This window comes from Chenopodium album, chromosome 2 (assembly GCF_948465745.1).
Source record: "Chenopodium album chromosome 2, dcCheAlbu1.1, whole genome shotgun sequence".
Taxonomy (NCBI): Eukaryota; Viridiplantae; Streptophyta; class Magnoliopsida; order Caryophyllales; family Amaranthaceae; genus Chenopodium; species Chenopodium album.
Genome location: NC_137835.1, coordinates 33088869 through 33105634, shown reverse-complemented (window position 1 = coordinate 33105634; position 16766 = coordinate 33088869). Strand labels below are relative to the sequence as shown.

At 34.4% G+C, this 16766-nt stretch overlaps 1 protein-coding gene across 2 annotated transcripts; it reads right to left on the bottom strand.

Moving 5' to 3' along the window:
* Positions 1-618: 618 nt before the first annotated feature.
* Positions 619-16329, bottom strand: LOC145598022 (uncharacterized). Of its 2 annotated transcripts, none has more exons than XM_081654311.1 (8): positions 15805-16329; positions 14260-14471; positions 13224-13505; positions 9867-9989; positions 6301-6451; positions 4977-5191; positions 2274-2310; positions 619-1077 (listed from the first exon to the last, which is right to left on the bottom strand). In XM_081654311.1, exons 1-8 carry the CDS (start codon positions 16181-16183, stop codon positions 962-964), a joined length of 1515 nt encoding a protein of 504 aa, XP_081510437.1. In that variant the 5' UTR covers positions 16184-16329; the 3' UTR covers positions 619-961. The 2 variants fall into 2 exon arrangements, with proteins under 2 accessions (XP_081510437.1, XP_081510444.1); XM_081654318.1 differs by having other exon boundaries at positions 4977-5074.
* Between the last annotated feature and the right edge of the window lie 437 nt (positions 16330-16766).

The window sequence follows — 16766 nt, the reverse complement described above, 5'->3', positions numbered from 1 at the left end:
GCCAAAAACTTTTAACTTGGCTCTAATACCAATTGATGCGGATTTTAGTCCAATTTTGTGTAGAATGCAACTGCGATTATGGTTTAATGGCTTTGTGAATTATAGTGATGAAAAATATGGTTATTATGGATGAAAGTAAATGGGTAGTACTCTAATTCTCACAAGAATAGAGGGTCTCTTCCTAGTCACAACTAGAAGATGATCACAAGTGGCAACAAGTAATGTTTTTTTATTAACAATCAAACGAGCAATGCTCAAAAAGGTTAATTCCCAAAATCAAACTCTGAATTTTATTGCTAATTATGTGGCCTATTTATAGGCTTTACAAGGAAAAGATAAAATAGATAGAATCCTAATCCTATTAGGTTTAGAAAACTAATTCTACTCTAACTTGAATTCCCGGTAACCACATTAAACTAACTACCTTAAAAAACTAATTAAGGAATCCTAAGGCGCTTAAAACAAGAAAAACCCTTTCAAGTAAAAGGTAAAAACTTGTAAGCAAAAATCTATCTAAAGAAACATTAAAAACTATCAAGAAAGGAAATTTTGGATGCTCCCGCATCACTTACCAAGAAGATGATGTTATACAGGTATAGTTACATTTTGAAGTGAACAATTTAGGTTTAATAAATTTCATAAAAAAATTAAAAGGATGAAAAACTGTTGCTTCACATAACATCCTAACAACATAATGGAAAATAATGTGACTGCTACATTCTACACAGATAAAGACAGCAAAACTTCATCTCAGGCTTTATGTGACTGCTACATTCTACAGGTAGATAAGGACACTCATTTCGGGCCAAATTTATCCAAATACGAGTACTTCATATACAATGTTTATATGCAAAATCTGCTTACAGATTATGGTATGACATCAGCTTCTAAAACAATGTCTATCATACTGTTTATTAAAGTATTTACCTCTTGCACATTAGTCACAACAAACTTCATTATCTTACTCCAAAAAGACTTGTATCCTATCTCCGAGTGTGTCATTAAAATCTAACAGTGTCCCTTGCATCCCATCAGCAGCATTGTCTAAAATCTCCTTGAGGTTTACACCCACTAAGGCTGTTCAATACAACATTAACAATTAAGATCTTGAAATGATTTTTCCCAAGTCTATAATGCCAAGGTACCAACATTAATGATAACACAATTTTTTTTGATAAACATGATAACACAGTTGATAGTGTAAAAGCAGTAGGTCATTTGTTCATCATAGAGGTAAGGAATACGAGTACATAGTATTGTTTACCAAGTCACTTGCTAATAGATATGATGCATTACAATTAATAGCAAAATAAAAAACTAGCAATAAACAACACTAATAACACCGAGGTTTATGTTTTTTTACCATAAAATTAAAGACAAAGACACACTGGAAGATACTAGCCTGGGGTCCAATTATTATGGCAGTTCTGAGTTTAATATCTCTGATAGCCATAATTACTTGACAAATTACATGGATGTGGGTCAAATTATACGCCCCGTTGATATCTAAAGTATGGTACATTAAACACTATGGCAATATATGCAATGAGAACAGTCCCCAACAAGGATAGCATAAGTTGGACACAGTAAGATTACATTTAATTAATTTTTTCCTCTTATATGGATTATTTTTTTATCGTAGTGTACCTTTAAGGTTATAAGGGAAATTCTATAGGATGGAAATTAGACAAATATTATTATGCGGGTCAGAAGGTTGGGCGTTTAGGAAGGAGCACATTAAAATGATGAGAGTAACAAAGATGGATATGCAAGAATACATCGAGGGATAGAATTAGAAATGTAAATATTTGGAGGAAAGTTACGATAAAAAAAGGGAGCATTGGTTATGGTGGTTTGGGCATGTGAGACGTCGATCAAAAGATAAGAGTTATAATGAAAATCTCAAACATAGTAGAGGAAGACCAAAGATGACTTGGTTACAATTAAAAAGGCCATATAAAAAAAATGGGTTTACAAGGTGTTGTATAATTACTAATTAGAGAGCACTCACGGAGTCACAGCAGCGAATGGAGGAAGAGGATTTTTAAGGATGTACGTACGAGATAGACTCTCGGTACTAGCAGCCAACTCCACCGCTGTGGGAACGAGGCTAGGACTGTTGTTGATGCTGTTTTCCTTTCTATGGAGGTGTATAATGGCCATGTTTTCATTAATTTATTTATTTTATTATTTTTTTTATAAATTGAACACAAATCAGAAAACAATAAGCCAAAGCAGACCAAAGCAGTGAACAAGTTATTATGAACTGATACCTGGAACTATATTTGTGATACCATCCAAGAATCCAGCCTGCAAGAGAAATGGATAAATTAAGGAAAAATTTCTTGTAAGCAGATAATGTAGAAAAATATGTAACACATACAAAACCTCCTCCCCTCCCTGCATACTTAAAATAATTAATAAAACATACAAAACCTCCCCCACCCCCCAAGCTAACAAAAAAAAAAAAAAAAAGAAAACCAACTGCATAACATGCCTACATCTTTGAAAAATGAAAGGAATGGAGTCATAGTTCCCAGGCTATAAGGCCTATAAGTCTAACAAAGGGGATATTGGAATGGCCAAGGTCAAAATCTAAACTATCGTTACAAAAAAAATTAAAAAAAAAAAGGGGGGGGGGGGGGGGGTGGGATTTTCCATATGATACAATTATAGTTTGGGCTTTTCCACTTGGTACCCATTTTTTAGTTTTATCCCAAAGCATTCCATCAAACATATTATGAATTCTTTGATTTAGGTGTCATTAAAAAAAAAAAATCAGTTAAAGTTTTAAGATGATGTTTAAGCCCTTAGTGGCCTTAAGATTAAAGTTTGAGGTCAAAATTAGCAACAATGTCATGGTTTATGTACAAGAAAAATGTCTCAATTTATATATTTCGATTTGTTTCGCGCAAAAAAAAAATGTTTGGTTAAAGTTTTGGGTGTTATGAATGTTATCAATTCATCACGACCAGGATCAAAATTTGCAGTTGAAATTAGAAAAATAGGACCACAACTGCCCCAAACTAATGTTACATTTCACGAGATGCTATAGTAAAGAGTAAGTAAAAATTACAAAGGTACCATGTAGGCTGTAGAGTAAAATTTAAAATTGGGTACCAAATGGAAAAATCAAAACTACAATGGTACCAATTGGAAAATCCTAAAAAAAATAAATAAAATAAAATCAATTATGGAAGCTTGTCATGCCTCAAACAAAGCTGTTTTCTTTTAACTCAGTACAATATTCAAGCACTAAAAATGATTTGGATTGCAGTTATGCTAATATTTCAAGAAAGTAACCAAAAAGAGCTCATTAGCCAGCATTCAAGGTAAGAAAATAGTCCCTTCATCCCAATTTAATTGTCATGCCAAGATTTGCATGAAACTTTATATGATAAGTTGTTGGCTTATATATAATATTTATTTTTTAAAAAAATGGATGTGATGGGTGATAGTAGAGGAAATTTTTAATTGAATGTGAGGATGTGTGCCCTTAACTTTTGGTAGCTGCGAGGATGGGAGGGGGGTGTAATAAAATATTACTAGGTTACTGAGTTGGGATGAACACATAGGGAAAGTGTGACAATTAATTGGGACAAAGCCAACAGAAGGACTAGTGGTGGTCAATGAACAAGCCTATTTACAAGATTCTTTGGAGGCTTCATGAGGCTATATTTAGCTTTTAACCATATATCTACTTCCTCCGTCTAGAAAAACAACCACCTCATCATCTAGATCTAGATCTAGAAAAACCACCTAACCCACCCCAAAACAACCCAAAAACCACCTCATCATCTAGATCTAGAAAAACAACCTCACCCGCCCCAAAAACCACCCAAGCCTAGACCACCCTCAAAAATCATCCCACCCACCCTCAAATTCTACCCTACCCAGGCCATAACCACCTAACCCACCCCAAAACAACCCTAACCTCCCTTGAAAACCATCCTACCCACACCAAAACCACCAAACCCACCTTGAAACTACAACACCACCCTAAATTATTTCTAATGGTGGTGGGTTTGGTGATTTTGGCATGGGGAATGGTGGCGGACTGGTGTTTGGGCTAGCTTGGGTGGGTGGTGGGTTGGTAGAAAAAATGGTTGATTGTTGTTTGATGGGGCTATTACAGAGGAGAGAGATGGTAGCCTTGTGGGCAAATTTGTTATTTTGACTACATGTCTACTTTTCCTTGGCTTTTGTTCCAACGCACATGGTTACAATAAAAAAAAAAATAGAGGAAGTACAATTTATCTACTCTTACATTTATCTTTTGCCTATCTTCACAAACGAATTTTGTGCAAGTATCTAAAATAGCAATAACCAAACTAAAATGCATGAGAAAATAAAAATATAGAACTTAGAATTTATAATTTTTATGACTTTCACTTGCTGAGTCAATTTCCATTTTAGTTAATTCAAACATTAATCCAATTTCATACCTGCAACCAACTACCATACTAGGACCAAGACATAAATGAATGTGATGCATGACTCCTCATATTTCTACATTATCTTCAGTTTAAGAAAAGCCGGAGCCAATGATTTGCCTAGTTGAAGTGGTATAAGATTTATAAACAAAGAATGAAAGAAAATTGAGATACCCAATCGGACATAAGGACATGCACATACACAAGGAACAACAATAGGAGAAGGATGGATCTGCAAGAAGAGATTATCGTCCGAGTTTACAAAGATAGTTCTGGTATACACCTCACCGAGATTTTCAATGTTGAACTAACACACTAATAATACCTCTTGGATCTAATCTTATATGATTTACTTTATAAAGCGTTAGCAATTAAGTTTGTAATTCAAATTTTCATCTTTTGGACCCTTTTTTTTTTTTTTTTTTGTCTTGTTTCTATTTCATCAATGCTACCATTGACAAGCTTGTATACATGGCAAGGAGAGTAGTTTAGTGAACCAAGACAAAATAAAGACAAAATGAAGGCAAAAAGCATGTGACTTACAGGAACCCTGACATCCAGTTTTTCTTTACCATCCCTTCCTGTAATTTTGATTCTCAATGTTCGAGACCAGAGATTGCCAAAAGCTCCCCTTGAGCCATCTGCACCAGTATAGACTTCAGGTGTTATCACTTCAATGGGATGATCTCGCGAAGATTGTTCACTTTCATTCAAGCTATCTTGTTTATTCTGTATGAGTTCATAACCACTATCAACAGCTGAAGATAACCACCATTATAAGCATGTATCAGTAAGAAGGAAGCTGTGTTTCAAAAAAAAAAAAAAAAAAAAATAGGCAAAGATGTGTATCCAGCATTTCTATTAGTTAGAAGCATTTACAAAAAGGAAGCTACATGTTTTACTCCAACAACAACAAAGCCTTAGTCCCAACAACAACCATCACTTTAAAGGGTTTGAGAAAAGGTGAGTAAATCAACATGTTTTTACAAAAACAAAAAAAAAAAAAAAAAAAAAAAAAAAAAAAAAAAAAAAAAAAAGAGATCTACTAATAGAGAAAAATAAATAAATAAAACAAAACAAAACAAAGTTTCCATTCCAACCAAACAGCCCCTTAAGGTTAGGCCAAATCCCCTTCGATGCCTGCTATAGTCCATACGTGTATTTCCACTATGTTTAAAGTTCATAATGTAGTTACATATGGGATACCATCACCTAGATGATTTTGACTCTTTAGGCAGTAAATCACTGACATACAGCATATATTTCCTAGGTTGATAAGCAATGATTAGGAAAAATAAACCTGTAACTCTGTTCTAATAGCCCATATCTGTCACAATTAATTTATGCTTCTTACACAACAGTGTCTTTTATCAATGTTCAGTCTACATATATTTCCTTATGTAATTGATAATCAATATCTCTGCATGGATCTTCAGTTTTTGTAATTCTTTTGTTAAACATCAATGAAACTAATAAAAGATATATCCACTAACGGATGTAAATTAAATTCTTCTTCAGTTATAAAGTCAATTAAATGCTCTTGTCATCTAAGATACCCTTTTACCTTCTAAGAAATAAATTCCTTGTTAAAGCCATTTTTCTCTTCAGTAGAGATATAGCACCTTAACTTCCTATCACCAAGTCACCAACTACCAACTACCAAGATACATCACAATGTAGTTTAGGCAATGCTATTGTGCCCATTGAGCAAAATGTTGAACTAGCAATTTATGTGTTGTTCACTCCTAAAACAACTGCTCTGGCAACAACATAAAATTTACAAAAAGGTAATCAGAGAATATGTAAAACCAATACCCACATCTTGAGATAAAGAGCTTCTTTCAATGCAAATAATACATTAACTAACCTCGAGGAGAAGGTGGTGGAGTCGTGATTAGGGCATACCGCTTCTCCTCTTCATAATAATCTTTAAAACCTAAAATATCTTTGATTTCCTCAAAAGAAGGCATACTTCCTGGGGAAGGAATATGGCCTCTTCGGATGGCTGTTAGGGCATCCTGCAGCAGTTAATTAACATCGTCAGAAAGAATGTAAATCACCCCTAGAAAGTCCACCGAACATTCTCACATTCTATTGATAAAAAAACTATAACAAACTGATTATAAGCTATCTCGCACTAGAGTTAGTACTTAGAAGCCTAATTGAATTTGAGTACACAACAGTGTCCAGACATTCTTTTAGCATAACCAATGTTAGATTTAGTAAGCTATTGATAGTGTCATGACTAAGTGGGAGGCTGCATCATATATATAGACACACACTGGGTGCTAAAACCAATATGAAAGTCAGAACTAGCCCTTTTAAAAGGAGTTATCTTGGCTAGTATATGTCATATAGATCTTCTTTCTACAGCCTGTAAGACATTAGGTGGACCATACCCAAAAGCTTGTTACCTCTCATGGACTATTATGCTGACACACAAATCATTTGTAGCTGCTATCACTACAGATTTTCCACAGTACTTTATCATTCCAGTTGGAGGGATGCAAAAGAAAATGGAATAAAGCTAGTATGTAGTGACACTTTGTCACACATAGAGGAATTTTGGAAACAAAACTTGTCCACAGTGGATTTTGAAATCCAACTGTTGATGTGATGGTATTATTGGCATCTCAAGACTCAAGTTGGAGCCATAGTGTCACAATCCAAATGTTTTGACACAGGATCATGGAGTGCACTCTTGCCGAACCGGTGGTAAGGCTGCTAGTCTAGTGTGGAAAGGACGTGTGAACACATAGTAACATATGCAGGTGTCTGATTCTAGAAGGGAACTCTTGCATATTGAGCAACAAAAGCACACAGAGGTTTTAGGGTCAAGGCAGTGAGCAGAAGAGCAACCAAATGATCGAGTTGGGGCGTCTTAAAATTTAGGATGTTATAACGCATGTGAGGACACAATATCAATATGGATCTACCAACAACACAAGCATTAAAGCAAGGCAAATTTGGTGAAGAAGCTAGGATCTCTCATTGATCAATGATCCCTAAACAACTTTATTTGGATCATATTGTAATAGGTGAACATTGGATTGACAATAGCATGTTAAAGACATCTAAAGCCTATAAAATATAATAATTAGTCCTAAAAAGCAACTAAAACATTGAAAAAGGGGTTGGGTTAAAACAGAGAGGTGCCGGTGAAACCAAAGGAGTGGACTTTTAAAACAACTTTTCTTTAATAGCAAAAAAGGCATTAGCGATCTTTTTTTTTTTTTAATAAATATTTTGTTTACAAGACATAAGCCTAAACCAAGGTATACAATAATAACCAAGTTTTAAATCATTTTAAATTATTATTTTACAAATTATACTAATTGAGTTTTTATACTTTTATAGCCTGGTGGCAAGTGTCACATTTGCTTTTCTAGTTGTAAATATGAAGAAACTCAAATGTGGTTATTAAGAATTCATGTAGATTTCATTGATAAAAGGATTTCTGGTTAGATATTTATTTAGGGGGTGTTTGGTTCATCAAATTGGAATCTCTTGGTATGGAATCTCATACTAGAGAGGTGTATGGATTCTAAAACTTATACTACTACAAAATTGTTTGGTTTTATTGTTGAAATGGATTCTATATTTCATTAAAAAAACATGGATTGTAAATCTTAGAGGGAGAGCTGGGTGTGGGAATCTAAGAGTATGGGGTAGAGTTAGAACCCCTTGGGTATGAGATTCCATAACTAAAAAACTCAACCAAACAAAAAAATAGATGGAATGGATTTTAACTCCATTCCAACTCATTCCAAATGATCCAACCAAACAACCCCTTAATACTCCTCTATTCTAGAAATATTGTACCATTTGAAAATGTAACACTATTCACACGATCTTCTTCAACCAGCCATTTTTAATTATTAAAATAAAAAAAATTATAAAAAAAAAAAAAAAAAAAAAAAAAAAAAAAAAAACAGTCACATAAGGTCTTTTTAGATTTGTCTCTAGATACACTTTCATGTTATCAAATATTTTATAATGTCTAATCTTATATAATGAAAGATCATTAAGATTGGTCATTACAACCTTTTTCTTTAAAGGGTATTTTGCTTTTTGTTTGTTTTTTTAGGATATAATAATGGTCCCTCCGTTAGAAAGAAACTTGTCTCCCTCGAAAAAAAGAGTTTGTGATCTCTTTCAAAAAGACAAAGTATATTCGATCTTTTTCAAATGACAGGATTTTTCGACCTCTTTCGAAGACATGGCTTTTCAACCTCCTTCGAAAGAGGTGTTCTTTGTGCGTGGTATAGCCACAAGTCATGTAGGGCTACAATTGATGTTGATTGCTCCGGTTACAAAGTTACCACAAAAATTCTCTTCCTTCAATAATTACAAAGCGACAATAGATCCACTCAATATGTTGTATGAGACAACAAATCGATAATGTGTCGAATTGTTATATCTATGTATTCGGATTATTAACCCTTTCAATAAATTCATGTTTGATTATGTGAATTTTTTTTTTTACTCATTAATTATTAATTATTAATTCTGATTTGAAATAATGAAAATTAGTGTTCGTTATGACTTCTTTAAAAAAATTAAGATTGAAAATGTACATAGGGATGTGCAACTCTGGTGCAATAATAGCAAAAATTACGAAATATTGTTTCATTTTTTATTAATATTAATTACAAACCTAAACCTATCCTTATGCAACGAATAAGCATGTCATCAAGAAAGTTAATTATGGAGTGGTCTGAAGCCAGTTTGGAAATGAGTCAGAAAGGTATGATGTGAGGAGAGTGTGTAGTCAAATAGGGGAGATGGGTAATGTATGAGGCATTGTATCTATGGTGAGGGAAAGCTGTTTAAGAAGATAATCCACCTCTTGAATGCAAACTATCATTTATTCTTCATTTAAATTCATTTTCCAAGAATACAATGAAAAAAACTTCTATAATACCTTATATTCAAAATTTAAATCCTAAGAAATTACTTATCAGAGCGGTACTATCTATGCTATTGGGCAACAAGTGGATCAATTGGAAGAACAATTCCAATCACACCAGAGTTCCATGGACGATTCAATCATTGGAAGATTCAGGCCACAATGATAGAGAGTAATCACACAACAAACTTAGAACAGGTGTTCAAAAACCAAGAAAATCAGAAAAACGACCCAATTGGACCGATTGGTCTGGTCTACAGGTCGAGAAGTATAATATTCCAGTCTCTAGTCTGGTACAGTCAAAAAACCTTTAAAAGCTAATCGTGGATTGGACCTATATTATGTTCACATTTATGCATAATACCCTATTCATCTTTATTTTATTTTTTGTTGCTAATGATGAATCCTACATTCATCCACACTCAAACTTATCTCTACATTTCCTCCATTAAAAGCATGCCCATAAGCAATGAGAAAACATAGTACTGAAAATTTAGTTCCACTTTCTAGTTGAGACTAGTTACCTGCATTGCTTGGATAGAGACCCCTATCAAAGAAAGTGGGTAAGCAACAATTTTGTATCCAATGTCTTCAAGTTCCATAGGAGTGAGAATAGGTGTTTTCCCTCCTCCTTCAAGCATGTTCGCCTTCAAAAAAGATAAGTACTTCAATTAATAACTAGTGTTGATTAACAATACCAACCATCTCTGTAACAGAAACCCTACTCTAAGAAGAGGTATGCAATAACTCACACAGTAATCATAGTATAAGCATAAGAAGTTTACATGCATCCATACACAGAAATAAAAAATAAATAAATAAATAAAAATAAAGTAAGCAAAAACACAAGAGAACCGTCATATAGCCCACTTCTCCAAATATATCTGACAAAGTCCCACAATGCCTTGCAGATACTAACATAAGCAATTACAAGTTAAAGTGACTGAACTACTAAAGTACTGATAAGGCTTTTAGAACAGTCCATATTTAACAAGGCCTATCAGGGGCTGCAATTATTGGACCCTCTTGCAAGTTAGCTATCAACTTGTAGATAATAATATGAAAGTAGCTATTAGTGTTTGGCTTATTTATTTTGTAAGCTAATTTGACCAAAGGAACTCTGATGCGGGTGTATGGAACTTGGTGGAGGAAGTTGAAGAAGTGCCATGTGTTGTGACACGAGCCGTGCCAAACTCCTTGGTGGTTACCTCTCGGGGTTGACTATCATCAAACTTGAGAAAGTTTTGTTTACTTAGAATAAAGCTCCAAGGATTCCATGTGTTAGCCAAGAAAGAAATTTATCAATGTATGATGCAAATACTTCATTCAGCCATATCTTCTTTGTTACAAGGAATTTTCAGATGGTTTAAATTGAAAGTGAAAGTACAGTCCAAGAGCTTTCCAATGACAGGTCACATGCCCAATTTGAGCGAGAAACGAATAAGTTATGAGCATTTGAAATCGAGCTATCCAGGCCTAAGTGCTGGAGCGACCCGAAATTGGGATTTTTGGCAGAAAATTTGGAGCAACCGATCCCATCTATGGAACGACCCCTCTGTTCGTGAGGAGCAACCGCTCTAAGACCCCTGTTTCAAAGCGGCTTTTTTCTTTCCTTTTGTTTTTTTTAGCTTACTTTGATCTTGGCCTTTCATTTGTAATCCAAGGAGTGTAATTCAAGAACTCTAGGGTTGTTTTGTAAAGCCTATAAAAAGGGCTAACTTGCTTTTGGTGACAACTTTTTTGCTTAATTTTGAATCCAATGAGATTTTCTCTCTACCCATAATCTTGGTGATTATTTCCTTTGTATGTGATTGCTATTTTGTAAACTTTGTGGTTACAGCTTAATTAGCTTTACTTGGTGTTGGCTTTGATTAAGAACCCCTATTTTATAGATCTCGGTGATTTTTTGAGATAGATTTATCTTGTGTTGTTGCTTTAAAATTGTTGTCAATTGATTTTCCCCTCTTTTTGTTGGTTGTTTCATATCAAACTCAGGCATATCTTCTCTTATCGACTACTACTACTTGAAGGCCTATAAAAGGTAAACAACAACAGGCAACAAATGCAGAGCATATTCCATAATACGTTACAAAATCCATCATTAAAAGGTATATCACAGCGCTTGTACCATGATCCTAAGGACGGCGTTTCTCTTTTGATTGTTCCACAAGCCATGATGATCAATTCAACATTTAAATATCTTTTCAATAGCTATACTGTGTATTCAATCTCTCACTCTTATGCATTTTTTTACCATCTAAGGCCTTTGATGTCCAAATAATCAATGTACTTGTATCAATAACGGGTATAATACCCGCGTTAAAGTGGATTAGTGGACTCATAGCAACACGTGGTGTTTACCCACATTCATTGGCGTTTTCCACATTACCATATTGTGTACTTTCTCTTTTCATTTCCATCACCTACATTTGATCTTCTATTTTGCAGTTTCAATCTAGTTATCGGTATCCCAACCAAATGTTGTCCCTTTAGGCGAATGGCACTAATGGATTGATAGAAAGTACTTCATTAAAATAGTTGTAGTTAGCTCATGGTAGTTGCAACAAGAACATAATTTGTTACTTAAGTAAAAGTTGATAACATATAATTGTTATGTAAAATAAGCTAAAGGAATAGCCTATTTTAAATCATAATCATATATTATTGAATTTTAGTTAGCCTTAGAGCCGTCAAAAGTTATATAAATTTTTAATGGACTTATAAAAATCCCAATAAACCTATTAACCATAAAATTATCCAAATATGTGATAATGGAATCTGTTCAGATTTTTCACAGGAAAAAAAAGAAAAAGAAACTTCACTAACTTCACTGTTAATCAGATTACTTTTTTCTCTTTAACAAATTTGGTTAAACTTAGCTTACATAGTTGTTGCTAGCAACAAGATCCATCCATGATTAGTCCTTCCATCATACCACTACCCCTAAAAGAAAACATTCTACTACAAAATTTTTGTCTTATACTCCCTTTGTAACCTTCCTTTGGCTTATATTGTATCCATTCATCTTCCACAAGAACTCAACCACCCTTATTCTACGCTCAGAATACTCAGTCCATTTATTTAAATATCGAATCCTCCAAGGATATCATCTTCTAAGGAACCTCCAAAAATTGTCTTTACGGTGCCATATTTACAGCACATCTTGCAAGTTAAATTTTTTTATCATGTCAGAACAGTAGAACTTAGCTTCTGTGGTGAGATTAAAAAGAAAGTATCTTTTTATTCTTTTATTTTTTTTTGACGGAAAAGAATCTTATTATTCTTATTACTATTTCAATATGATAAATAATGCTGACACCCAATCATTTCTGTTTAATGATAAGCTCCCTTTCCCGTAATTACTTCTTCTTTGCAAGCCATTAATCACACAGGTTGGTGGAGATAATCATTTTGAGATGGTAAATAACAGTATGCAATTGAGCGTACAGTAGTTCCTTGTAACTTTTTGCATTAATCATGGGTGCCTATTTTGCAAAAAGGATCTCTAATCCAATATCTACCATTGCAAGAGCTGTCAAGACAAGCTTAAAATTTTTGCATAAGATGCTAGTTATTTCTTCTAACATGACTATTCATAAACCACATATTTTTCTTCATGCAACGACCACCAAAAAAAAAGAGTTGGAGCTGTCCTGTTTACGTTAAACTAGCACAGTTGATGACTCAATTAAATGTAAACTTTGATCCCATTGAACCATCAAAAAGTGAAAAGTTTTTGTAGAGTCCCTAATGTCCCTATTGCAGGTGACAATGTTATTTTAAGAAGCGTTTTGGCATCCATAGCATGAAAATAGAAATAAACGTATAGAAGCAGTAAGTAACCAAGACTATTCAATTAGATACAAACAACAATATCTCACCATTTTAGGAACTGAAGGAGATATTTCACAGAAGGCCTTCATCTCATCTCTTGAAGCTAGTGCGTCTATAAATAGAACATCAGCTCCAGCATTAGCAAAGGCCTGTGATCTCCGCAATGATTCTTCAAAAGACACGGCTTGACGAGAATCAGTCCTTGCCACAATGACAATATCTGAACCACTTTCTCTTCTAGCATCTATAGCTGCTTTTATCCGCATTACTGCTTCATCTATGGAGGTGACTTTCCTGCCTTGTGTATGACCACAAGCTTTAGGAGACACCTGGTAATTACTGAAACATATAAGCTATGGCAATTTCTAAGATTGATGCCTGGAAGAAAATTAAAGAGTCTCAAGTAAATGCACAGTTCCTTTTATCAAAATTATAAGAAAATGCAAATATAAGGCCATGTTCTCTTCAGCAAAACGTAATTTAAGTTCTAGAAAAGGAAAAAAAAAAAAAAAAAAAAAAAAACCACCTAGGTAATTATGAATATAACAGGGCCTAAGTCTTCTTTTACATAATACACTTAAAAATAAAAAGTGCCAAACATATACTTCCTCTGTTCTTTTTTACTTGACCTGTTTCTTTTATCACACTTGCCAATGCAAAACTTTAACGATCAATAACTTAAATTCTCCATAAGTAAAAATTATAAAAGTTATATATTATGATAGTACTTATTGAGACGAATCCAAAAATATCATACATTAATATATTTTTCCTTACATATTATTATTCACAAAAGACGGTCAAAGGAGGGGTGGTGAATAGTGTAAAAGTCAAAGCGGGTCAAGTAATAAAGAACGGAGGAAGTAGTTCTTTCTCTAAAATTGCATTTCACGACTAAATCCCTATGCATTCCGGACAAATAATAGTAAGGGGAAAACGTAAACTGATTAAAGAGAAATCATAATTCGTTTGAGAAGAAAAAAAAGTAGAAAACAAAGTAACAACTAAATAAAAGGATAATAAAAAGATACTTGAACACAATGATCCAAACATAGATTCAGAAACCAAAGCAGCAGAACAAACTTGGTCTTCCAGGATGATTCCGGCAAAGCCAGCCTTGATGTATCCTTTCACAGTTCTCTTCACATTCATAGCATTTCCATATCCATTATCGCCATCACCAATCACAGGTATTGACACAGCTTCTGTTATTTTCTGCCCTTGATCCACCATTTCTCCATAGGATATAAGGCCAACATCAGGCAATCCCAATCTAGCAGCTGACATTGAAAATCCTAGAAAAAGTAGGGAAAACAAAAAGTTATTAGCATAGTGAAATCAAACCAAATCCGAAAATTCTTAGTCCATGCCTGGATTGAGATGTATAGGAGGGGAAAAGTTTGAAGGGCTAAAAATTCTAAAGTTTTTAACTGGGTGGAATAGGGGAGATAATTACATGGTGTAATATATTCCCCCCCCCCCCCCCCCCCCACCCCCCCAAAAAAAAAATAAATAAATAAATAAATAAAAAATTGAGGATAACAATTACACACCCACCCAACTCGGGTAACTTTTCTCCCTGAAAAATAAATCATGTTTCAACTCATTTTGTTGCTTAATGCCTACCGTCATCAGGCTTGGCATGAGAAAGTGAGAACAAAGGGGAGACCGAGGAGATATAGTAGCTGTAAAATACAGTACATATTTATTTTTAGTTCTAGTGTGATTGCTCTAGTAAGATTCCCAAATTTAGAGAAAGTAATCTCTCTCTTCGTAACTAAGTCCCCTTGAAACTATTTCTCAGCTAATTTGTACAGTTTATTTGTTACTTGAATTCCAGGCATGCCATTAAGGGTAAGAGTTTGCAAACTATGCATAAAATGATGATTTATTAGCACCCACATTCCGAATTATCCAATAAATGGGTTCAACTTAGAGACTTGATTTGACTGAGAGCTGTTACCGTATGACATGCATATAATAAACAAGGGTGTACAAAGCAAGAGAGTTCAGTCTTCCCAGAACTGACAGAATCCCAGATTCCTGCTCTACTCCCAGAATTAAAGAACAAGCCCTGAAACAGAAGACAGTGCAAGTCACCAGCTCACCACCAAAGATGCACAGCACCAGCTACTCTCAACGATGTCTCATGACACTTAATAGCTCGAAGACAATCTATTAACATGCCTTGCATCATCATAAAGCACTCCTAAATTTGTACATCCTCAATCCCAAACATTGCAATATTTATTCCAATTCATTAAACACAGTCCAATGTCCTTTCCCTTATTTTCGCTTACTTCCAAGTTGCAAATTTCTACATTCCTAGCAACGATTCATAGTTTATCCTTCAACAAAATCACAACATGAACAATACTTCAAACTTTTTTTCCCTAAATTATAATTAATCATTATACTCCATAATTAATCATCCTCACAGAAATCAACGAAATTACAAAACCCCAATCACCAATAACAAAATGAAAGAGATTAATCAAACCAAAAATTCTATATTCTAAATAAAAAAAATAAAATTACCCCCTTAACAAAACCATGCAGTTTATCAATTTCATTCAAAAATCCTAAAACGATAAAAAAGGGATACAATCAAACAAAGAAAAAACTCACCACTAGTAAAACAAAAATCAAACCCAGCATCCTGTACTAGCTTAGCACTCAGAGCATCAAAGCAGGCGGGGCCTTGATGAAGGCCAGTAGAATTAAGCAATCGTCGAAGCGCCTTTGCAGGCGATTCAGAGCTCAATCTTTCCCCTCTTCCTCCTTCGGATGATGCGGCATTGACGGCGGAAATAACCGGTGCAAACCCTTTTGAGCACCATCTTTTTGCTGCTGCTGCTGCAACTGATGTTTTTGTAGTGCAAAAGAAGGTGGGGTTGATTGAATTGTGTAGATTGGAAGAAGTTGCGGCAGAAGGTGATGGGGTTATGGTGGATGGTGAAAATAGAGGTCGGACATTGCAGTCTCTAGTTACTGAAAGCTGCTGCATCGTTGTTTTGCCGTTGATACTACTGAATTTAGTGGGAATGACTCCTATTTTGGGTGCTGAGATGCTGCTGCTGGTGCTTTCTTTTTAAACTTTTACTCGTATTTTCTTGGGTTTTCTATAGTGTGTCCTTACAATATTCACTTTTTTAAGCTCTGTTCATCCATTTTCAAAATTTCATGTTGTAACTCCAACATACCTTTAGTTTATATGTTGTAACAATACCGTTAAGTTGTCGTTAGTTGTTTTATGTTAGTTTTATATTTTCAAGTTTTTAACGTTGCAATTGGGTTATTTTTTGTTGGAAAATTTCCCTCTAAAAGATTGGTACTATACATTTCTCTATAAATAACTCTTTTAATCCCTGTTTTTGGGCTTAGGGTTCACTTCAATTTTTGGATTCTCCACATAGCAAGCTCGTTCTTCATTATTCACCATGTTAAGTTCTCGATCGACCTTTCAATCGAAATCCAATGTGCGCTGGTATTTTTGCCTCCTCGCTGCAGTTGCAAGCCCCCTAAACTTGCAAAGATGAAGCTATCAACAACCAATCGCAACCTAGGGAAAGCTTTCTTTAAGTGCAATG